Source organism: Hoplias malabaricus, chromosome 6, assembly GCF_029633855.1.
Source record: "Hoplias malabaricus isolate fHopMal1 chromosome 6, fHopMal1.hap1, whole genome shotgun sequence".
NCBI classification, from domain to species: Eukaryota; Metazoa; Chordata; class Actinopteri; order Characiformes; family Erythrinidae; genus Hoplias; species Hoplias malabaricus.
Window position 1 is genome coordinate 24011749 of NC_089805.1, and position 25480 is coordinate 24037228.

General features: G+C 39.0%; 1 protein-coding gene across 4 annotated transcripts in view; it reads left to right on the top strand.

Annotated features, from left to right (window-relative positions):
- Nucleotides 1-631: 631 nt before the first annotated feature.
- hivep1 (HIVEP zinc finger 1) overlaps nucleotides 632-25480 on the top strand; it is a 64035-nt gene continuing 39186 nt past the window's right edge. For 3 of the 4 annotated variants that reach the window (XM_066673628.1, XM_066673630.1, XM_066673631.1), the window contains exons 1-2: nucleotides 632-751; nucleotides 4903-5043. In XM_066673628.1, the coding sequence (XP_066529725.1) occupies nucleotides 5004-5043 (40 nt within the window). In that variant the 5' untranslated portion in view covers nucleotides 632-751; nucleotides 4903-5003. Of the gene's footprint in view, nucleotides 752-1047; nucleotides 1127-4902; nucleotides 5044-25480 lie in introns of those variants that run through there. The other variant, XM_066673629.1, reaches the window with a different exon arrangement.

The window sequence follows — 25480 nt, forward strand, 5'->3', positions numbered from 1 at the left end:
TGGAGATGGACCGGTGTGGAGCCTTGCCTGTAGGGCAGCTGGGTGAATTTCTGTCGTTAAAATTCCTCATTTACGACGATAACGACGAGCTCGACGCTAAAGATGGGCTCTGCTAAGAACGCTTAGTTAAAACCACTCCTTCGTGTTTGTATCATTTCTCACACTCTTCATTGTTTCACATCGACACACGTCGCGCCGTGTACACTTCCCTCGCAACTCTGGAGCGTCAAAAGGCCGCGACCGGGCTTCGCCATTGTGTTTTTGGTGAGGTGTGTGAGGGAAAGCCCAGGCTCGCGCTGAGGGGCACAACGTGACCTGACAACAAGGAACCTCCGGGAAAACCGTCAGTCCTAAACTATGTGCACAGAGGGGCGGGGGCGCTGAGGGGGTACCGCGAGCAACGACGCCTTGAAACATATGGCTAACCCGACCTCGGCGGACTGTTTCTCGGTTCCGCTCTGTCGCTGACTCCTCGGTTTTCATCGCTAATGAATCGGAGTCTAAACGACGAGGAACCGGAAAAACACCGCGGGTTCCTCTATCGTGTTTTGTCGTGTGTCGCGAGCCTCCCTGCTCGCTTTTCCTTTGGTTAGTGGGCGGAGACGGGACCCCCGCTGACGTCAGTGGGCCTGTCGGTTTCCTGCAATAGAAAGTGAGAGAGAGAAAAAAAGAAAAAGCAGAGCCCAGACCTTTCCCTCTGACCGTTAAGGTGTATGAAAGTAGACAGTTCACAACCCTCAGGACTGCGCCTGTAAGTACGGACGACTGTTCGCCCCGAGCTCGTCTCGGTGCTGGTGCTGAACTCGTGTGTGTGGCGGGTGTTTGTTTTGTGGTGTTTACAGTGGACTGTTTGTGTGACCGTGATCTGGAGCAAACGAGTCGCTTAGCTCCAGGGCTCGGCGCTGTTTAAAAAGTTGTTAGTACGAGTTTTAGGGTAGTATTTGGACCGGTGTTCTGCTCAGAGTCAGAGACCTTCCCGGAGCCGGGCCGTGTTTTGTAGCTCACCGGAACGCCTCTGTTTTGGAGCAGACGTCTGCAGCATTTTAATGTGCTCGCTGTGTGTGTGTGTGTAATGTTTATGAAGCCCGCTGCAGAGCTGAGTGCTGCTGAAGAGACGCTGTTGACGGTAGGTGGGCTCCGTTAGCGCTGTCTCTCTCTCACACAAACCGTGTGCTGTAACGTTACTCTGTCGCAGTGTTGGCCGCTGATTTAAAAGCCATTTTTCGTTGTGAGGAAGTGTTGTGGTGGAGCTGTTGCGGAGGACTCGCAGGGGTTTTCCCCGGCTCCTCCCTCCGCTCCACTGCTGCATGTTCAGGTTTCTTTTAGAGAAATTATCCGCTATAGAGTCTCTCTCCATCGTCGACTGCATATAGCACCGCGTTCTTCTGCGCTCCACTCAACGACACCGTTTTACCGCCTTTCAGAGGCTACGGCACGTGCAGCAGCAGCGCGTGCTAACGCATGCTATCCGAAATAGCCGCGCCTGGGTTATAACTTAAATATGTTATACGTGCTGTGGGGATATTATGGGGCTACGTGTGGTGGGAAATAGTTTCTCAGTCAAGTGGTCTGTCCTCTGCCCCTCGCAAACCAAACAAATGTTGTTGTGCCCTTTCTCGTCCACGCTTGTTGTTTGCTGGTTTTGTTGACACGCCACATTGACGTTGTCTGTCAGGTTGTAGCCTGTAGCCCGACTACCCTCTTCCCTTGTTTAGGGGTCATTTCGTTTGGCAAAGGGTCGTAGTGGGCGTGCTTGTTTGTGTAGCTGTGATACTATGACATGTCTCATTTGGTCCTACTAGTCCCAGCAGCAGCAGTCGCACGTCCCCTCTGGATGCTGGGAGGAGGTGATGTCATTGCCGTAGCCTCATGCACTCGTAGTAAAATATTATGTAATATCTCTAAGTCGAAGCATTTGTAGAAGGAGGCTGCGTGGTGCAGAGTATCTTTTGGGCGAGGCAATGAGGGGCTGCCAGTCAGCCCCCCCACTCACTGTCTGTCTGTCTGTCTCTCTCTCTCTCTCTCTCTCTCTCTCTCTTTTCTTGCAACAATAGACCACAGCTGAATGTTGAACTCATACTGGCCAAAAATTAAAAACAAAATCGTGTTGTAAGAGCCATTGCACATCAGATATTTTTCACCTGACCCTAAAACACATGTGCTGGTTTCATTTACATTCATATATCACACCGCTGCTAAATCAAACCCTGCTTAGGTGTCCAGAGAGGCTGTGGTTTTTTTTTGGGGGGGGAATAAACAGGGTGAGGTTTGTTAACATTTTAGCACAGGCTCCCCCGCCTTTTTTTTCTTTCACTTCTGTGATTTGCATAGGACCCCAGAATGTGGGTCTTCCATATCTGCGGTTGCAGAAAGGCCATTAGAAGCACATGCGCCTGACGCCCTTGATGGGACTGCCCTTGCTGATTTGCATGGCTCTGATGCTTTGTTATGCAGTGAGCGAGCCTTTTCACGAGGTGAGTCTCACCAGCAGCCACAGGCTCTAGCCTGCAGGGCTCTTAGAGACAAGGGCGTATTGTTGGTACACTTCGTCACCATGGGTCAATTTTCATCAAAGCAAAGCAGACACGTGATGGGCACAAGTGTGACATTCGCATAGCACACTCAGGAACAACAAGGAGTAAAGATGTTTCCTGATATTAGGACTGAAATGGTTAACAAACAAAGTTTATTAGTCATTGCTAACATCAGTGTATAAATGTGACTGCATCGTACACCTAAAACGAAAGCACTCTGTAATTTTGATATGATGCATAAGGTCATGCTAACAGATTGCAGTACACTGCAGATCGACATGGTGGTCATATGACTTTGGATGTTTCGTTGCAGCATAGAGTAAAAAAAATATCACTTGTTGCTCAGGTGGAACTTTTGCTCAGTCATTATATCGAGTTTGCTTTAGACTTATTGCAGACAAGCAGACTTAACATGTGTATGACCAAGAGAGTCCACCGGCTGCTGAGCGTCCTAAGTCTAGCCATAAGTAGAATGATGCCATCAGAGTTTGCTTGTGGAACGTCACTAAATGTATAATGTGATGCAGAGTGAACCACAATAAGATTTATAAATGCGTGAAACCACATGGCCATACAGATTCAACATGATGATAAAGAGGAATTTATATTAAAGTAGGCCTGAAAACTGAGTTTGGTTCAGAGTGTGGAGAGGTTTATTGAACATTAGAAAGAATGTGGCAGGAAAGTTACAGAAGAAAGTTGCAGGCACTTGAAAAACTCATATGGTCAGTGGCATTGGAAAACCAGATTAACACACCATTAAGACTGGGCAGTAAGATAAATATATAATATTACAACATTTAAAAATGTTTTGCATGTAGAAAGAGAGTGGGGTGGGCCCTATGTGAAGCTCTAATGGATCTTATCTTGTGTATGATTATAATAACAACGTTTTGACATGTAGATACAAAACTGCAATCAAAGAAAGAACAATGTTGTTGACATCAGTCAAACTTTTAGTTTCTCATAGAGCTGGGCAAACCAATATCATGATTAATTGTACATTTTACCACGATTACGATTAATAAACGATTATTTTGTTTTTTGTATTTTTGACCCTCATAGTTCAAGTGACGAGGCCTGTACTGTAAATATGCTCCAGTAATGAAACACTGGGATTTTTTCTCTAATGTTGCTGGGAGCTTGTTCCTCTCTTGTTTATATTTGGTGTGTGATTGTGCTTTGGAACTGTTTTTTCTCAGTATTTAAATTTGACTTCTTTTTATTAAGTGTCATCTTAATTGTAGTCAAAACACAGCACGTCCAAACCACAGACACTGTGTTTTTCTTTGGTACGAGCTGCTCGAGTTGCTCAGTCGGCCTCTGCGTTTAGGGTGCTTCTATGTGGCAGACAGGGGTAGATCATGTGACTAAAGCTTGGTATTGTGGTTTTAAAGGGATAGTACATGAACACACAGTGGGGACATAAAAGAATTAATGATTTATTAATAATCAATATAATTTATATAGACATGTTTAGGTCGATTAGAAGTTCTGAACGTCAATTTTGATTAATTATCGATTAATTGCCCAGCCCTAGTTTCTCATAATATCAATTGTATGCTTGATTTTATGGTGCATGGAATAGTGTAATCAAACACATTTAAACAATGTTATTCTATGGTGGCTCTGTGAGAAATTGGGCACAAACGTAGGTCGGTGCTACAACCGAAATATTCATCTGAATCTGTGTGAGTTTGATTACAGTCCAGTTCTATGTTGTTAAGGCAGCATTTCTCTTTTGTGCAATGGTAAATTTAATGCTGGCTAACAGCTCCCTTAAGGAGTCTTAGTTTAAGGGTTTAGAGTATTTGTGCGTGATGGTGCTCATGTTCAGGTTGAGTTCTGACTATTTGAAGTCAACTTCATGTGAGAATATTCTTGGGATGTACTTCTCAACTTGAAATCAGAACAGATCGTTTTACTTGGTTAGTTCATATTTCTGGTCATATTAAACACAATCATAACATAACAGTCATTAAAAGTTCATTATGTTCTCATCTTCCGTCACAAAGTAATGACTTTTGCATGTGGTTTTCTGAGTTTTGGTTACATCAACATACCGTGGAGAGAGGGAAGATAATATGAAGTAATACCATGTTTCACTTCTCCATCTCACCACCACTATCCATCATTTAGACAAAATGACCCCTTTCAATGACCCTCTTTAACTTCAGTCTGAAATACGTCACAGTATATAAGGAAATGATTTGTGATCCTAAACAATTTCCAATTCATGCACATTAAAAGTTGTAGTTTGTGGTAAATCACAGTCCCTGGGTCGAGCTATTTGATTGAGATTACACTTAAAAAAAATAATCTTTTCCTTGTGTTTTTATTTAGCGATTTTCTTTCTCCCTTTTACTAGGAATTGGCCTCTCCGTTCCCGGAACACCAGTGTTCCGGCCAGCGTCCTTTCCTTATGATGCATCATTAAGTGAGCCAGACTGGGTAGAAAAAAAACGGAAAATGCCGCGTACCAAGCAGAACAACCCCAAAAACCTGAAAGGTAGGCTTCATTTCACTCACTTTCTCTCTTTATTCCTATCCCTAGCTCTCTCACTTTTCTGACCTGCAGTGTCAGCAGGTTGTGACACTGAAGTGTCCGCCTTCAGAATGGAATGAACGCTTTTCTGGATTTTGTTTAAAAAAGAAACTAAGTGCTGAAGTCTCTACAAGTGGTGTCAACTGAGCTTAGGCTGAGGCATATAAAGTCAAAATAGCTGAAAGTTTGGGAGGATGTTAGGTATGGAGTAGGAGGTTCAGTGGATGGGAGACAGTGGTATGACAGTCATTTTTTTTTTCACTCCACCCCCACTGCTCACTTCATGGCCATTAGGTGTCCCCCTGTGCTTTACCTCTGGGGTAACAAGATGCCTCATGTTCTTGTGTTTTAGGAAATGTTAGTTTAAGTTTAAGGCATATATGACACACATAGACCTAATGTAAAATGTTAAAAGCACATGTGCTATGAAAATATATTTTATGTCAATATTCATAAAACATTTGCAAATTCTATCCTATTTTGCTTTTCCGCTTAAACTTTGAAATTGTTACTCCTTAGTTTATGAAGAGCATTTTGGAATGTTTGGGAGGATGTAACGCTGCCTGAGGCATTTGTTCAGCGCTCAAGAAAGTTCATGGGTTCAGTGCTCTCTACTTCACTATTCATCCTTCATTTGCACATTCTCCATAGTTCATCAGATACATTTGCCCTGTGTCTCTTTTGCAAAGCGTGACCTTCCAGAGGTTCGGTTTTCTTCTGCATGTACAATATTCCATTGTACAACACTGGGTATTTAACTCAACTATTATGCACCAGTCATAACACAAGTGTGTGCAGCTGTTATTCAGCGTTGTTAAAATGTGTGTGCTAGGCATTTGCATAACTTTAAGGAAAAACTCTGCCCTAGTGTTAAACATTGACAAATGTCCTTGCAAGTTTTTGTTCCAGGGCCATGTGCCTTCAAGCCATAGCCTCATGTTTCTTTTTGTAATTTTGTGGTCTGTCTTGTACACACCTTTCTCACTTATAATTGATATAATAGGAATGTAAGATGCTAAGACTTAGAAAAAGTGCAGCCCAGATTTTTGGGGCGTTTGTTTATAGTAGAGACCTCTCGCATACTTATTGCTCTGAGCTCTGGTGGACAAACAACATAAATAATTTAGTTTCATAACTGTGCCTTGCCTGTTGAGAACACATTCTTCACACTGGAGTCATTACATAGCAGTAAAAGCCGTCATAGAGAAATCTGACTGAAACAGCACATTAATTAAGAAAATAAATTATCAATAAAGGCCCAAAATGGCAACAAAATTTTAGTTTCCAGGTCATAAACTGATGGTGATTCACTGATATATTTTCCATTCAGCCAGAGTGTAGAATAGGGCCACTAAAGAGTGCTGTTATGTTTCTACTTCAGTCTGATTGAGGTGACTCACTGCACTCAGCTCAAGACTTGTGGAACACGTGTGTGCGCTACTGCCTTTTAACCTCTTTGAACATCCTCCTCTCGTCTTCTCTCTCTTCTCACAACACACATCTGTGCCAAGAGCAGAACGGGTCGGACGGGTAAAGTGTGTGTGCGTGCCGTCACACGTCCACATTCTGCTGCACTGAGTGGCATTCCTCCGGAATTCTGACGATTTCCTTTGCAGCGCCCTCTCCTAACACTTATGCAATCGGCCTGTTGCCACTCTTTAAGTTTAGGAGTGAGCCTTTCTTAGGTTCTCTGTTTCCACAGTACCATTGAATCCCACTTTATTTTGAATGCGTTTTTCAGTTTTACTTTAAATATCATATTTTGGATAAACTTGAAATGAGTAAAAGCCTTCAAAGGGTTTAAATATTTAAATATTATATTAAAATATTTGATAATGCATAAATAAAAGAAGTGGAGGCAAGACAAGTATTCTTTATTTAGCACATTTTTGTGTATCAAAGTCATGCAGGGTGCTCTACAATATAAAAATATGTAAAAAGATAATTGAAAATAATAAAATATAGTACTGTCAAATTAAAATTAATAACAGAAATAAATCATAGTGCCATTACAAACACAGCAGACAGTACAAATACCTTAAGAATATAGAATTACAGAAATTACAAGTAAAATTGCATAATTAACAAAAGAGTAAACGAAAGATGAAAGGGTAAATTTACAATTACAACAAATGTCTGAATCTTACTTTTGTGGTCAGATATGTTACATTTAATTCAAGTCCTGAGTAGGAAGTACAAAAAAGTAGTGCAAATGAAACACTAAAAACTAGTAAGAAGAAAAAAAAAACAAAACCCAAGGGAGAATAAAAGGGTAAGTCCCAATGTGTCTTTCATGAATTTTCAGGTCCAATAGCTTATGTACGTCTGTTTATTCTAGTTTTTGAGTATAAAGTTTATTAACTAGGAGTCTGTCCCCATTTAGCCACAGTCAGTCTCCAGCCTCCTTGCCCTTGGAAGCTCTGGAACGCTGGAGCTGTGGTAGCACTTCTAGCTCAGCGATTACCACGTCACAAACTCTACTTTCTAGGAAGGCTTTACACAAAATACTGGAAGTGGTGCTTTTTGGGGATTTGATTGCTTTCAGCTGCCAGCGCATTAATGTGGTGATTACTGTGTTGTTGTTGCCGCTGTTATTATTATTATGATTGTTGTTGGTGCTGTTATTCTTTTTATCGACATTGTTAATGATGTTGATTTTGTATTTATGTGTGGGGAAAAAATTAAATTGTGGAAATAATAAAAAAATAAACATATTTCAAAGGGAAATCAATAACTGGCTTTAACTGTTTACTGTGATTGTGACTGTGATTTCTACACATTCACTTGAAGGACACATGAAGGACTTCAGGCTGTTTATGGTGTGTTTTTGCCTGTTACTAGGCTCTAAAGAATGTAATACAGGTGTTATTGTACTTGGAATTCTATTGTGTGGCCCTGAGAGTGAAATTAGTTTAGGTGACACACACACACACACACACACACACACACACACACACAAAAAAAAAAAAACAACAACAAAAAAACTTCAATAGTATTATCAATCATATCAGTAGTAATAATAAAAACTATAATAAGGGTAATGATGATGGTGATGAAGAGAGCAGAGAGGATTGCTGAGTTCTCCGTGTGTTGTTGAGTTTGTGTAGCATTCTGATGTCATGGATACAGAGGGGACCTCCCTTAGTCATTTGGTCAGTAACAGCACACGCCCTTCCTGTACCGGCTGTAATCCTGCCTCACTGCTTTAAACCATAAAGCTGTTATTGTTCTACCAACCTGCTGTTTGTGAGTGTCTGTCTGTGTTTGTGTACGAGTATGTATGTGTGAATGTGTGTGCATCAGCGTGTATGTATACATGTGTCTGTGTGTATGTATTTGCATGTGTGTGACTTTGTGTATGTGAATTTTGCCTGCAGAGCTGAGCGGGAATGTTGTTGTGACACAGTTTGCGGGCAGACAGGAAGTAAGGAACTCCCGCCCCCTGCCAGGCATTTGTGTTTACTTTTGTCAAACATCTGGTCGCTGAGCACTCAGAGCAGCTTTCAGGGCTTTCTTACCACCACGTCACAACTGTTGTTTCTGTTGCAAATACAAATGTAAATACACTACTGGTGTATTAATACCAATTTTAATGTCCGTAATCTTGTTCAGATTCACAGGAACTCAGGAAGCTATAAGCAACATAATTAAATTTTGACATATTAACTTGGTCTTACTGTTTCTAAAATGAATGAGGTCACAATATAAAACTAAAATAGCAAAAAATAGGCACAATCACATCAGAGGTCTTTATTATAAAACATGACCTGAAAGTTTGCTCAAATAATTGAACAGTTTTGTGTGTCAGGTATTGTATAATAGTAGGTGAATAGTATATTTAATTCTTTCTTGTTCCTAATAATATTTGAATGCCGATAGTCCATTTGTCAGTAAAACAATTTTTATTTCATTAGTATTGCTCTATTATATCACACAAACCCATTAGTTCAAACACTAAACCGACTTTACAAAAAGAGCAGCTGTTCCAAACTCTGGCCAACTGGTTATTCACAAAAGACATTGCTTGAAGAGACAGCAGTCCATGCATCATGGGGCTTTATATCTCCAACAAGTTTTTAAAACAACCAAGTGCTTTGAACAAGTCTGAGGCAACATCGTAATGCAGAAATGTTGGAATGACTGAGTCTAAACTTTGATCATGGACTACACAGCAGCTCCCTCAGAGGCTTTCAACTAGAGTTTTTTTGTCTTACTAATTGATGTCTTTAAAGTGTGTCGGAGTATAGCCCCATTCCCTGCTCTGTGGGGGTATTTTTAGCCTGACTTTCAAGATCATGGAAGAATTCGGCCTCCCAAAAGCCTGCGAAAGCTCCTACTGTAGCCTAGGAGTAGTTTTCCACTATTAAATGCAGCTTGAAAAAGGACAGAAGGTGTAAATGTTGGAAAACGGATCACTGGAAAATTCTGACTTGGTGCCTCTCAAAGCTGTTAAGTTCCAAAATTAGTTTAGCTCGCAGAGCTCGAGACAGTTTTAGCCTGAGATTCAGATGATTTAGCGCTGCAGATCTTTAGGAACTGCACATTGTGGAGGTAGCATGGCGTAAGTTACACCTGAGGTATGAAATGTCCATTTACAGAGCGCAGACAGTGTTCTGCAGAGATACAGAGGAGGTCAGACATTAGAATTCTAAGGCTCTCTATTGGATGATCTAAAATCACAATAATAATAATAAAGATAAATTATGTCACAGTAAGCTTAGTTGCATTTATCAAGAATCTCTTGCACTATTAATGAACATTTTATCAGCTTTATTATTCATTTCAACTGGAAGTCACGCTTGCAATATATGTCTTTGCTGGGGGGTCTTCAGGCTAATTCAGCTAACTTAAGTAAACAGCAATAATGATTCATTTTACATGAGTTTAATGATCAGGCTTGGCAGTTAATCAAATAAGATGCATAAAAATATTGTATGTAATAAAGTAACTATAGTTGGGTTTTTGTTGAGACTTACGTTTCTAATAAACACTGAGAGTCAATAGTCACCCACATACACTTTGGAAATACCTGCCCACAAACGTCTCTCAACTCAAACCTCATCCAGGTCTTAATTAAGACAGTTTAGACTAACCCGTGTGTTTTAGGGTGCTATATGATTATATAAAATAACCTTCGCTGTATAGTCGGAAAAGAGAAATAGCCTTTTGTTGTTTGTACTTTTTTGGCTAGGTTTTGTTTCACTTTGGTTTTGACACTTTGTTTCCACTTTTTTGACTAGTGCCACATGTTTTGAGAAGATGAAACATCATTTTTCAGCAGTTTTGAAACAGGAAGAAAAGAATGTTTTTTAAGTCTTGCCCTTTTATACACCACAGTTTCAGTTCATTTTGGAGACTAGAACCGGGAAATAAAGCTGTAAAAATATGGGACAGATGAGTGGCTTTTGACTTTGAAGTGATTGGACTGAATTGGACTAAATATGAGCCTGCAGGTACAGAATTACAAACATAATTTTGGATGTTGGTTGACTTTGCCATCAAATGTTTTCAGGTAATTTGGTTTGCCTGCTGCAGTACTTTGCTGGTTCTGTGTCTGGACAGTAGTCCACTAGTTGGTGTCACCCACCTAAGGTTTTGGCTTATTGTTGGTGGACTGTAAGTTTAAATGCAGAGATTTCTGTCACACTAGCAGGTGACAGACAAACTTCCAACCAGTCAGTTCCTATGGGAGAATGTGAATTGTAGCCACTATTTACATTTTTTTGGCATTTTCAACCAAAATTTTGTTCCTTTTCTCAGCAGTGTGGTGGTAAATCTTTGCACATATACAGTGGCAGTTTGAGAAAACATGGAAAATGGTTGGAAGAAAAGTAGTTGTTGGTGTTTCTGGTGAAACATAGCGAAACAATTATAGTGTTTATTGTGGTTGTTACATTTTCTTGTCAGAAGCTGGACCTGTACACCCCTACATGACAACACAAGCAGCCTCGAACACACCCACAAGAGGCAAACTTGAGGCCACCTAAAAGACTAGTTCCTTCCTAGTGTGAAGGCAGCGCAAAAGAGCAGCACAGTTAATAATTGATTAAAAGTAAGTCTTATTTATAAATATGGAATTTTAAAACGGGAAGGTATTTATATTGGAATACACATTGTGATCTCGTTACACATCGTTGTATTTTTTGTTTTAATTATAATCTTTTAATAATACAGTGATTTTAGGCTGTTCAAAATACCTTCATAAAAGTCAGTCAGATTGCACTATAATTCAGTAAAAGAGTGTCATAATCCAGGGCTCTCCTGTCCCAAGGCTTCAAGGTTAAATATTTTTACCCAAGTTGCACTCATGACCTGGTGACACGACAGCCTGTTAATGATCAGCTTCTGGGCTTGTTCACTGACCTCACAAGATCACTAGGCTGTGGAGCACCTCCTTTGCTATCTTACCTTCTAAATACTCACACACAATCTGTGTTTTCCCACAGGTGGCGTGTAATATGAAACTTGGCATTTTGCAGTCGAGAGTATTAAACTCACTGCATGATTGTAAGGGGCATTTGGCTTTCAGCATGCTTTAATACATGAGCTTGTTTGTAAGTATGCAAGGATTTAATATATTTGTGGACCCACCGTGACCCTCAATAAGCAGTTACAGAAAATAACTGAATTAATTTGAGTTTTTTTTTAGTTTGGAAATGATTAAAACAAAACAAATAAAAAAAAAAAAAACATTTTATGCTTTAAAAACATTATGTATTTTTTTTTCTCTCTCTTTTTCTCACTGTTCACAACTATTTAGAACTCTTCCCAAACTTTTTGACTTTTGACCGGCAACACTGCTGTTCCTTGGATTCTAAATCAGCATGCAGATGAAATTGCACCATTAGTAGACAGGATTTACCTAATGCAGTCAGACTTGTCCTTAGGTCGGGGTCAGGCCTTGTACATTATCTGTGTAGACTCAGTACACAGCAACAGCATTTAATTATTTTTGCAGCAGGGTTTCCCAATCCTAGTCCCAGAGAGTCCCTTGACTGCATGTTTTACTGTGTTTCCTGCTCTAACACACTCAATTAATACTCCCTAAGAGCTTATTATACAGCTGCCGTGTCAAGTCAGATGTGTTGAAACTGTACAAATCACAAGGATTGAAAAAAAATCAGCATTTACAGTAAAGCGGCCTTTGTTTGCCTCTTTAAACAATTAGGTTCGGTTTCAATACTCAATTTTGACCATGAGGCAGTTTGGGCTCATTTGAAGATATTTATAACCTTTAAGAAAACCAGGATGATTTCACCAACTGACCTTTACTGTTTGTTACACTGGATCTAAACCTATGAATTTAGTCGGTGTACAAATGTAACTTATAATTGTATTTCAAAATTCACACATTCTCTCTCACTTTTGTTATTTTATGGTATCTGTTACTATAGTATGAAAAATGCCAATTGCCATTTAATTCAAGTACATTCATGAATGAAAATCTCCGCAAAAGCATGTGAATTGTTTTCTTGTGTTCATGGGGATAATATTGCGTCCAAAATATATGAGTTTTGTTTTAATCCATTTAAAAGATGGTGGTTTTTGGTGTTGTTGACTGTGAATAAAGGAAAGGTGTTTTTTATTAATACATTAATATATATGTACTTTTTTATTTTAATAGATATTTTTTTACAATGTGAAAATGAACATAAAATGGACGAAAGTGTGGGAAAATGTTTTAAATATTAATTATAATTATTCATGCACAAAGATGTTGTAAAACTTATAAAATAAATGATATCATGTACTGACACATACACTCCTTATTATCGAACCCATAACCTCCAGGTCCCTGGAGCTGTGTGACTACGACACTGCTGCACCACCGTCCCACCCCAGTACAGATTCTGTTATAGATATTTATTTTATGAATTCTGCATTATTTAGTAAGTACAAAACGTTTTAGATTTACTTTACCAATAATAATGTTACAAAAAAAATTAGCAATTTGAAAATCCAACATCTTAAAAGAACTGTGGCAGATTCTCCAAAACACTCAGTAAAACAACCATCTAATTTCTTTTTAAAACTGTATAAAGTGTACCTAGGACTAATGTTTAAGAAAAAAAAAGCAAATGGTTGTCACATATAATACTTACTTTCTTTTGTTTATTAATGATTACTGCACATTGTTGTCTTTTTCTTTCAAGTAATAGATCTTTACTTTTCTACATTTTTGCATGTGCTAAAGCTTTTGCACAGTACTGTATATATAAAACAGATAATGCTTTTTGGAATTAGCTTTATAGATTTTTTTTTTTTTTTTTTTTGTGATGAAATGCCTATGAAGGTTTTGTGTAGCCTGATGAAGTAAGACCTACTTTAAATGCGTACCTTTTTTTATTATAAAATACAAGCAGTTTTGAGATTAAACAATACCTTCATTTCTGATTGTGAAATGGGAATAATTCAGTACTCTTGTCAGCTCAGTTATCACATATTTATTAAACGAAAACAGGCAAAAAGCTGAAAATTAAAAAAAATAAAACAAAATTTGTATGGACACAATTAGAGTGCATCCCACATTGTTGATGCATTTACCGTTGTGGGTGCATGGGCTCTTATTTTAACCTTTTAATCAGTTACAGTGTTTTATCAGAGGCATTTTGTGCTAATGTAATACAGATATTATCACTAGTAGATATTATGATATGTACTACTGAATCTAGCTGTTTGGTGTCACGCCAAGGTGTGATGATCTGTCTTTGCTATTGTTAAATACATCCTCTGTGTTGCATTTAGTCATTGCTGAAATATATTGTTTATGTTGGAAGACAGAGTGAAAACACTTGGCCTTGTGTATCAGCACTTCCCATTTGTTAAGGAGGACCAATACCCGTTGGGGGTGGAAACTGAGGCAAACCTTGCTTTGTACCGTCACATGTCAGGCACGTTGTTTGGCTTCTGGAATCTGTGCCATTTTCAGCATGACCTCTAGTGACCCGTTCCACCCTGCTCCTCTGACAGCCCAAGCGATCCCCCGGGAGGTGGTCAAAGGTCACAAATGAGGATAAACTGAGGTCAGAGTCACAATGTAACTTATCCACTGCATAGTCCACCACAGTCTTTGGCCTCTATTGTGGTGAATAGACACTAAGTAACAAAGATGGGTTCATGGCTGCATGTGGTTTGGACAGTGTAGATCCACTAGGAATGCCACCACAAAATTGATTTTTCAGTGATATGCACTGCTTTTGTGATCAGTTAATGTGAGGTTATGTTTTCTTGTTGTTTAAATATTTTTAAATCATTCTCTCTCACAGTGTATGTGTAATTTTTTGGACCTTTCAGGAATTAATGACACTTTAAAGTCTGCAAGAAATCAAAATAGCCGTCATAAAATTTATTGTTTTAAAATTCCAGCAGGCAGGGTAAATAATAAACCAACAATATCGCGTTTTACGTCTCTTTCCCAACACCTTCATTGAGCAAACCACCGATCTCCCTCCGAGACCTTGAAACCTGGTCCAGATTGAAGTTCTACCTTAAACTAGCATCGGTTGCAATGTATTCAGCTTCAGAAGTATAATTTAATTAATTACTTCATTCATTCATTGTCTGTAACTGCTTATCCAATTCAGGGTCATGGTGGGTCCAAAGCTTACCCGGAATCACTGGGTACAAGGCGGGAGCACACCCTGGTGGGAGTGCCAGTCCTTCGCAGGGCAATACACACTCACACATTCAAACTCATTATCCGCATATATTACAAAAATACATAATTATAATGATGTTCAGAATACACCCTCCCCACAGTGTGATGAAGAAATTGTGACTACTTATGATTGCATACATCATCTTTTACTTCCTCATTTTTTTCATTTATATACAGCTTGAATATCAGCCCAAATGTTTGTGCTACCAAGATCAGCAAAGGAGTTTTCTGTAAACTAGGGAAATCTCATTGTATTAATTTATCAGCATAGATTTAGACAAGCACAGACAAAGCAGTGTTTTTTGTTATTTGTCTGTATGTTAGTTTGGCCAGGGTGCCCCTATAGGAACATGTTTTTATTTTTATTAAGACAGTGGTGATAAGCAACCCTGGCTATTGTTGTTTTGCTGTTCAATGGCATTTCTGTGTTAATTTGCAGAGCCCATAGGAGTAATTGTGGAGTAGAGTGAAGGGCTGTGCTGGTCTTGAGTGAGGAAGGGGAGAGAGATAAAGTTCAGATTACTCAGGGATGGAGGGATTTTTTTACATGTCGTGTCATGCTTATGACGCCAAACCAGTATTTCTGCACTGTACCTTACAATTAGAGTGTGAAGCCAGCAGTTTGTATGAAGGGAATCTCTCTCTCTCTCTCTCTCTCTCTCTCCCTCTCCCTCCCTCCCCGAGGGCTGGAATTACCCACCGTTTTAGCAACAGTAACTACAACAGATGTATTGCAACAGGTTCAGCCCTGTATGTTTAACTTGCTGCAAACTTAACAAAAAACTTTCACTTTCACGTGTGTGTGTCTCACTCACTCATTCTCTCTCTCTCTCTCTCTCTCTCTCTCTCTCTCTATCTCCTCTCTCTCTCTTTTTCTCTGGGGATTGTAGGATTAATGTAGAAGAAGAACATTTTCAGCTTTTCCTTTTTGTCATGAGTGACATGCACAGTTGAGCCCACTTGGACCATTTCCACCAAAATCCCCCTTGAAACAAAAGGAGGAAAATGGCTGCCCAAAATGTGAAATAATTACAGACTTCTCTCTCCTTTTTGTATTTTGTACATTGGAAGGCAGTCACTGTTTCCAGTAATTAAGCTGTAAATTTAACTACTCTGCTGCAAAAAGTGTGTTTTTTATTGCTAAGGAGGGAGAATTCAGCACATTTGGCTTCTCCGTTGTACAGCGAGGGTCTTTGTTTAACCAATATGAGCTTGACCGTCATTAGAAGAGCTTTGCAAAAGTGGGCTTTGGGCTGCATTAATTGACCATGAGCAGCAAGGTTGCTTACCTCAGAACTGTGATTTCCCCGAAAGCCACTGGGCTAAGGTCACAGCGTGAACATCAAACTGAGGTTTCCAGAGTGACTGTTAGTTCTTATTAGAGTCAGAGATTTCGGTAACAGATTTCACTAAGTGGTACTTATAATATTATTACTATTAGAATTATTACTACAAGGCCTTAATATATGGTTAAGTATGGTCTTAGTCAAAAAACAAATGACAGCAATGATGTAACATACTCATTTTTATTATAATATAATAGAATTAATTTTTTAACTTCTTACGAAATCTAAAATAATGTTATGATAGCTGTTATTAGGTAATGCTTAATTTCAACATGGCTTAACCATTGAGTACTGCTTAATGCTGCCTAAACTATCATTAATTAATATGTACACGTATAGCAGAGATGAAATTTGTTATAATTTTTTAAACATTTTTTCCAATGTTTATTTTGCATTCTTTAAAAGCTTCTTAAATTTCTCTTGACTTTCTTATAATGTAGATCATCGTTCATCGTTCACTATTTAAGGTCTCTTATGACAACTTATATTTGCACACTTTAAAATTTGAGAACTTTGTATTCTGAGAATTTGTTGTAAGGCGCGTTTGTGATTTGCCCCGCCCCCCTCCTCAATATAATAGTTATAGAAAGAGATTACTTGGACACAATGAGGATATTATGCTCTTAAGGGCATGCTCTTTCAGTTGTCAGTTTATTATGTGGCTAGCGTGGAGACACAACATAACTTCACAAGATATTTTATTAAGTTCATTGAGGGTAAAGAAAGATGGTGTTTTTAATGGAATTGTTTTCATAGCTCTAGCACAATGAACCATGTGTGAGTCATTCAGCTCTCCCAAGTGGTCCTCCTAATTCCTTTAGATTGGTTGCTCTTGGAGGTGTTAACTCACGACTATGAAGTCAGAGCAAGACTTTAGCTCCGTGCTTCCTTCTCTCAGTGGCCTATTTTTTTTTTATCCTTTTTCATTCTCTCTTTCTCTCTCTCTCTCTCTCTCTCTCTCTCTCTCTCTCTCTCTCTCACTCTCTTCTCTCCACCCACTCTCGGAGCCTGAACTCTATTCAGACTTTCATTTTGAATGTCTGTCAAGCACTGACTGTTTATCAGACTAGGGTGACTAATAACGAACCAACACCACCCACCTGCTATAGGCTGAAAAGGCTGTATGTGTATGTGTGTGTTCGTGTGTGTGTGTGTGTGTGTGTGTTCTGGTACTGTAGCCTACATGCTGCCTTATCCTCACTGCAGAGGGAGGAATTGATTCAGAAATGTCTATTTTTGTGCTGTGCCTGGCTAACATATAACATCCCGAGCCAAGCAGATATGCAGGAGGAGGATGTGCTGTATTAAAGTGTAATTCACACTATTCATGCTACTGACGTATAACACACACAAACACAAACAGCCACAAGCATAAACACACAGATGCACACAAATTCAAACAGGTAAACCGGTCATGCTTTGACACCCACCCTTCTCTTTGTCGTAATACTGGGTCAATCAGAGCCTTCGATGTAGCTGTTGTGCTATGCGTCCATTTTATCTCAGCACGTTCCATAGTGTTCAATCTTTCCGCTACTGGTGGGTGCTTTGGTGTTGTTTCTCTTAAGGAAATGATTGAAAACATCTAGGGCAGTAAACAATCTAATGAGCTGTTTACTGGTTTGCACAGAGGCTTTTATAATATGACTAACGTACAACCATAATTTTGATACAAAATGAATCATACACAGGTTTTAATGTTTTAAAATTTCCCTTTCCACTCTAAATCATGTTTACTACATCTGATTGAGTCTTTTCAACAGTTCTCTGTGAAAGCGGATATGTTATTGATAAATCACCAGTGTAATTGGTTTAGTGCAGTGAAAGAAACCTGTTGTTGACCTCAAATTTCAATCTGCATTCGTAAACTGAGTTAGAGCTCAGATTAATGTCCTTTTGACCTCCGCACCAAGAAACTACAAAGTGGGACACAATTTGTACGCCTTCATTACAGATGTTATTTTGAGCGTTAAAAACAAGCCTGTAAACATTGTAGCAATGAAACCTCCATGATGCATTTATCTTCTCAAAACAATGAACTTTACGGTCATTGTTTTAGGTTTAACCAGCCTCTCTCTGATTGTTTACTGATCTGGTTACATCTATTTATCTCATTTAAATTAGTGATGCAGTGCTTTATAAGTTTGACTGCGCAAGCAGCCATGTTGATTTGACATCATAACTGTAAGAGTGTAGAAAAATTACCAGTGAGGAATTTTTTTTTTTATTTCAATTAATCTAGGTACAAGTTGGAAATTCTGTGTTATGACCTCTAGTCAAATGCAGCATAAATGTTTGCCATTTATGATTAAGACTACTCCACTCCTGCTGGCTTGGTGAAACCCACTATGCCATTCAGACTCATTTGCATAAAATTCAGTGTTAATGCTTCACTGTTTTATAAGTCTATATTATTTTGAGTTATGCATTTTTCCCCCTTAATCAGTGTCTGTATTTACCCCATTCTATATTAACTGTAGATGTTTAAGTTGCTTTAATTTCATATGCCCCATTTCATCTCCAGGATTTATATTGGTTTTTTTCCCCCATCTCTTGTAACACACAGTAATGTTATCTATTATATTCTGTAATATGCTTCTTTGGTTGTGCACTGGAGCAAAGAATCTACTATATCTAATAAGTAACACAGGCTTATAAAACAAGAGTGCTGTTAATGTAGTTTCCACAGCGCTAGCTTCACACTCACATCAAGTGTAACAATAAGTCCCTAAAATAGGTAATCATAAATAGACTTGCATATGTGGTTTCTGACATTATATTACACACTGATATCATCTTTAAAATGGACAAAGCAAATGAGATGCATGTTTACTTTACAGCTTTGTACTTCATTCTATTTAAAGCCTTACTCATCTTCTCATGCTCTCTTACACATGTCTATCTCTCTGAATCCTGTCTTCTTCTGTTTCTTCTCTCGGTCTCTCGCTCATTGCTCACACTAAGTCAGAAGAGCACATGCTCGGTGCGGTGGCAGCAGGGCCCACCATCTGACTGTTATTTATTTATTTATTTTACGTGTGTGCATAACGGTTCTGTGTTTGACTAAAACAGCTTGCGGAATAAACAAGTCTGCTGATGAAATTCAGATCAGGAAACACTCAGAGCTGGAGAGAGACACGAAGAGGGCATGTCGCACAGAACCCGATATTTTATTCATCCGCTGATAACAGGTCTTTGGTTGATTAATTACTTCATACGCCTCATGAACCTAGAAAAGCAGTTCGAGGGAGCTGGTTTGTAACTTTTGAAACTATGTGACTTGCATTAGGTTTGGTGAGACCATATATGCCTGGATATAAATTAGATATTTATATACTGATATTCAAACAACAGCTGAGTGCAGTTAAAAAAACAAAATTGTAAGCAGCAGTTTCTCTCACAACAAGATGTGAGTAGTAGTATCAATGTTGAGATGACAACGGTTGGAGAGGAAACTTGCAGCCACTGAAAGTCACTCAGTAATGCCACCTATAAAACAAAAGAGCTATAAACACAAAGTTGCAAAACTGTACCAAGGTATGACTACTATCATGATAATAATGATGAATATTGGTGAATTGCCCACCCATAATAGGACTGACGTATTCTGCCCGGAAACCCTTGTAGGAAGGTTTGTGTGGGGGCAGTGTTTGTGTTATTGTGTGTGGTTGTGTGCATGGCCACAGCACTAGTAAAACCTAATGGTTTGCACCAGCAAAGGCCAGTGTAGCAGTTGCTAGGGCAACAGAGCCAACACGAGGCAGCCTGTGCAGGTGCAGTTCCTTGAATCCAACTGGAAGAGCGAATGAGGGAGCGAGGGAGGGAGGAAAGGAGGGGAAAAGGGGGGTGGGGGGGCAGATAAGTGATTGGTCTTTTTGAGGGGGAAAATGGGGGAAATTAAGGCGGGGGGGATGTTGGCTGAATGAAAGATTGCGCATGAAGTACAGAGGGAGACCCGGGAGAGAAAGCGCAGGATGAAGATGGAGTGCCGAGAAAAGAGGAGAAGAAGGAGGGGGGGGCAGAGGAAGAGAGGATAATTTTGCAGAAGGACAGTCCTGAAGTACGGCTCTGGACTGGAACGGACTGAAGAGTGGGATATCCCACCGCTACACACACACACACACACACACACACACGCACACAACAGAGCAGTGAGGACAAAAAGAGCCAGTTAAAGAAAGGCAATGAGGCAATGACAAGAGGCAGTGTGACTATGTGTGTATGTGATTTTTATACATTTTTGCACAAAATTGTTATGACTTTGATGGTAAATCATAGGTAAATTACCTTGACAGAACCAGCAAAAATTTATATTAGTCTGAAACGGATATCTTAACTAAGTAATCAGATGTTTCACACTGATGTTTTGCTTGCAGCCGGAGCAACCAAGCACACACTGCATGGTAATGATGCACACATCCAAGATGCATTTATTGGTAACGTATCAAAATTATCAGCCTCGTCAGTTGTCAGAAGACAAGGGCTTTATGTTTACTGTTTTGACCGGGCAAACCTGGTAATATCAGTTCACATGAAATTGATTTTTATTGGCAACATTGGCAAGGAAAATGTCTGCAAGAACCTGTGGACGAAACCTTGAGATCCAAGAAACCAAGTGGGAACCTATCTTCCACATCCGGGGGTTGTTCCACAAAGCAGGGTTCTCTGTTAGCCAACCAAATTGGTGACCCCATGTTGAGGACTATCCAATAGGAATCTCCCACATCTCTGTTCCCATTGTACATGCTTGCATTTTGTCTTAAGTTATCCAGCTAAACTGAGAAATCCTGCTCTGTGTAATACCTCCCTAGTCAACACCAGAGTAAAAGAAGAGACAAACAACCGTTTAAAAACAAAGAGCAGGATAAATTAAGAATTGTGGCGTTATGAGTGTACAGTCGTCTGTAGTGTCATGGTATGTGTGAGTTATGAACTGTGTTAATAGAGTGTAAGGTGAGGCAGGTGAAGAGTGAGTAGTTCAAGTTAATCCTAGTCTCATCAGCTAGACAGTGGGTGTAAAGGTGAGACTCTTGGCATATGTAGATGGCTCCTTAGAGAAACAGAAAACCCCAGTTCTTGATAAGATACAGGCATTATTTTGTTAATATCTAGCAGTAATGCATCGCGAATTATGACACTTGATTGTGCAGCCCCAGTGGAGTGGTCCATAGGCACATGGTCCATCACACACAAATATGTCCCCTCTCTTCACCTCCATCTTGATTTTTCACCTGCTTTCTGATTGCCACAGGCCTCACCTAAGCCCTCTTGTGAAAACAAAGCAGCAGTGAATATCATCAGCTCGAGCACTGTTAATGCCCTCTCCAATTGATTCACCACCAAAAGCGACAACAAGAGAAGCTTTCTGAAGGAGAATGCTGACCTAGGATCAGTTTTTGCTTAATGAATGTGTCTGTGTGGATGGGAAAGAACTGACACCATGTCTGTGCTCTTACTCTGAGAGGCTTGATAGTTTTAGAGGAGAAAGAAAAAGGGAAAAGAGGGGAGGAAGAGGTTCTTGACCTCTCTCAAGCTGCCCACCTGAAGGACATACTAATGAGTGCCTCAGTCATTTCTCTCTCTCTCTCTCATTCTCTCCTTCTTATCCTTTTTGCAATCCATAGGTTATCTGCTAGACGCCCTTCTGATTCTGTCGCATCAGCTGCGCAGTAACTCAAGCGATGCTAATTTATTTTAAATGAATACTCAACAAATCTGTACTGTGTAAATCGGTACTCGAGCATAATGGTGCGCTTTTATAAACGGTGAGTGAGTTAACGGCATATTTTAGTGACCGAGGTTGTTTTTCGGCATCAGGGAAAAAGCAGAAAACATGTGTTTAACCGAAATAAACACAGCATCCTCAACATCTAAATATTTTTGCTGAAGTATGTGCGGTGACCACTTTCTTCCTTCACATAGCGGCTTCCATTGTTAAGGAGACTTGCTTTTGTGTTTTCAAATAAAGCAACAGTATTTTTCTGCACATCTTCCAAGTTCAGGCTTGGAAGTTGGTTTCATTTTCTGTTTCTCACCATCAACAAGGGCACCAGAAAAATCAGTTATTTTTGCTTGTTTTATTTTATGTACGTTTTTATTATTTCATTTTTTTTATTTTCTATATTACCAGGGTATAGTCTTACTTTTTTTTCTCAATTGAACTAAGAGTTAATAGCCATTCTCTGATCTCTGATTCATTGGTGGCTATTGTGATGGCCTACCAGATATTAGAAAGTTGTTTTTAGGAGTCTCTCTTTCTCCCCACTGTATTTTCTAAAAGTTTCAGAAAGTTTTGGAAAACTTTTTAATGTATCTTATCGTGGATTTTTGAATCTTTATTTTTTTTTCTTTCTCAGAATGTCTAAAAGGAAGTAACTTGTACTTAGGGGCTCTTAAATGGAAGCTAAATTAACACTGGGTGGTCTTGACTTTTGCAACTTACTGTATGGAGGTGTTTTGTGTGTGTGTGAGTGAGAGAGAAAATCTGTTAAAAGTTTGCTGTGGGCAGTGACTGGAAACTGTCTGCTGTGTTTGTCCTCAGAAAGGCCACTGTTTGAAGTCATATCTCTCTCTCTCTCTCTCTCTCTCTCTCTCTCTCTCTCTCACCACACTTACACACACATACATATATGCCAAAAGGCCTGTAAGGAATGAGTTTGAATCATTTATTTTGTCGGACTGAATTTCGAGAAGCATCACACATACCCAGTCCCTCAGAACTGAGAACATGTCTACCATGTTTTTTTATTTACTCTTCAGGCTCTCATATTAAACAATAAATGATAAATGTCTCTTTCAAGGCATTATTCATTAAGAGCATTAATTCAGAGATTAATTTAAACCTGGAAGTGTCTGCAGCGCTTTAAGAAAATATAAGAAAGCATTAAATATGAAAAAATTCCACAGGCTTTTCCACTGAAGTCTACTGTGAAGTTATGCGAGATGCTTCATGCACCGCTTTAAAATAAGCATATGGAATTACAGCATCTTTTTTAAGCAACATTCATGATTTAGATGTACGCACAGTGCGTAATGCAAAATAATAACCAAAGAAAACATTCCAGTTTTTTGCTGAATGCATTTATATATAAAACTCCTTGTGTTATATAGTAAATAAAACTATCCAGTGATGACTGCATTTTTATTGTATTTGCACCATGACCCCTGTTTCCCCTCATAACATTTGTAAGGAAATCTGACTCAGTAAAGGCCAACTCACAAATGGTGATTTTAATTATGTAGAAATGTCTCTACATCTGTATTTCCACTAAAATACTCAGGAGGAGAGGAGATATGAGAATGATTAAGACTACAGCTGAATGGCTGATTTCAAACTGCATGAAAAGATGATAGGTGGATAAAGTAAAGACAGGTTAGGACTAAGATTTAAGGAAACGTTTCTGAAATATGCTGATATTTGATTATAGAGCAATTGAACAATGTGTTGTATCTTCTCTAAGAGAAGGAAAGAGATGTATGGTGAGAAAATCCCTTTCATATTCATATCTGAGATAAACATGGTAGAATGAAGGGTATGAGTTATAGACTGAAGGAGTGATTGTAGGAAAGGCGAGATGGAGGGAGGAGCAGATACACATGGGGTTAAGAAGAGGTAGTGTGTGTGTGCGCGCGTGCCTTTTCTGGCACAGCTTCGTCCTCTTTCGTAAGAAGTGGGACGTCGCTTGGCTCTTCCTTTGGCAGCTGTTGCCATGGGACTTCTGATTGTGGGGAGGAGGGGGGTGGCGTTCCCTGGAATCTCGAGTTGGAATCCCCCGCGACTTCACTTTTACTGTTCTAATCCACATCTAAAACAACCTCTTTGTTAAACTTCAAATACAATGCATGATCTATCAAACGTCAACACCATCACATATGTGTAAATATATATATATATATATGTATATGTATATGTGTGTGTGTGTTTAAGGAATATGGAATACAATACAAGTGATATAATTTTAATAAGCGTAAGAAGCCCTGTAATGAAATTACTCTGAATATAATGCATGTGAGAAGCATATATATATTATACATTATATATACATATATACAGATTACAAACCAAGTGAGGAACATGGTATTAATATTTTACCAATGTGTTGATATGAAAGTGAGTATAACGCTAGTAAAAAGAGCTTTATTTGTTTTATACAGAATATAATACAAATATGAAATGCTGTATTTATATTATAAAGAGTAAATACATGTAGTGTTTTATTGTATATTGTAAATGTTTTATTGTATACTAATTAGAATATCAGTATATTATAAATAAAGAATGTGGTATTAATTTTATAATCAATATAAGGCAAGTATAAAACATGGTTTATACTATACTGAGTATAGAAGCACACTACTGATACTCAAATAAGTAAGAAGTGCTGTATTGAAACTATATGTACACTGTACTGATAATATATCGACTGTAATACTAAAAACAACTACTATTGATACTACACAGAGTACAGAACGTGAAAAGTACTCTGTTAATGTTATAAAACAAGTGGGAGGCACGCTGCTGATATTATACTGAATATAAAACAGTAAAAAAGTACTGTACTGTACTCATAGTATACTGTGTACAGTATCACTGCAGAAGCAGGAATTGCAAATATAGGTTCCCAGTAACAGAAAATTATTATTATGTTTTCACAAAACAAAACCTTAAACTGTTATTCAGATTAACTTTATCCAACAGCCTGTGACTGTCATTGAGTATTACTGTGTTTACCCCCTCTGTCAAGTGTTCCTCTTTTCTGTTTAACCGATTTAACTGACAGGAAAGGGATGTATGATTTTACGAACATTAACCATTTATTTATTATCTTTTTAAATTTTTTTTACTTCTGTGTAATGTGTTGCTGTCGTGGTTCTGTGCGGTGTGTTATTGTTCAGGCTTGATGCGAAAGCCGATTTGAGGTGTTTTCTGTTCCTCAGCCAGTGTGTCTTTGTGCGTAGAGTGTGGGAAACTGCTGCCCTGCAGTATGACTAAACCATGCCTCAGGTGTGTCTCATGCAGCAGTGTGTGCTTGTTAATGTGTGTGTGCGTGTGTGAGACGAGTGCTGGCTTGCTGTTCTCATCCACCTTGTAGAACACATCTGAACCTCAGCTAGTGTGAAGCAATTCTTCATTTTAGGTTTTGAGTGTGTGCACATTCTCTGTGCATGAAGATGTGAATTAATTAGCCAGCACTTTTCTAAAGGGACAAGAAGTGTAACAAACTTGTAGAAGTCGAAGGTCTGTATTGCAGACTTGAGAGCGTATGCATGAGAGCATGTGACAGTGTGTCAGATTGTGTGAGTGTGTGTCCATGAGTCTCTGTGTGTCAGTGTGTCGGACCATGTTAGTATCTGTGCGTGTGTGTGTGTTGGCGTCCTGATGTGTATGAGAGCATGT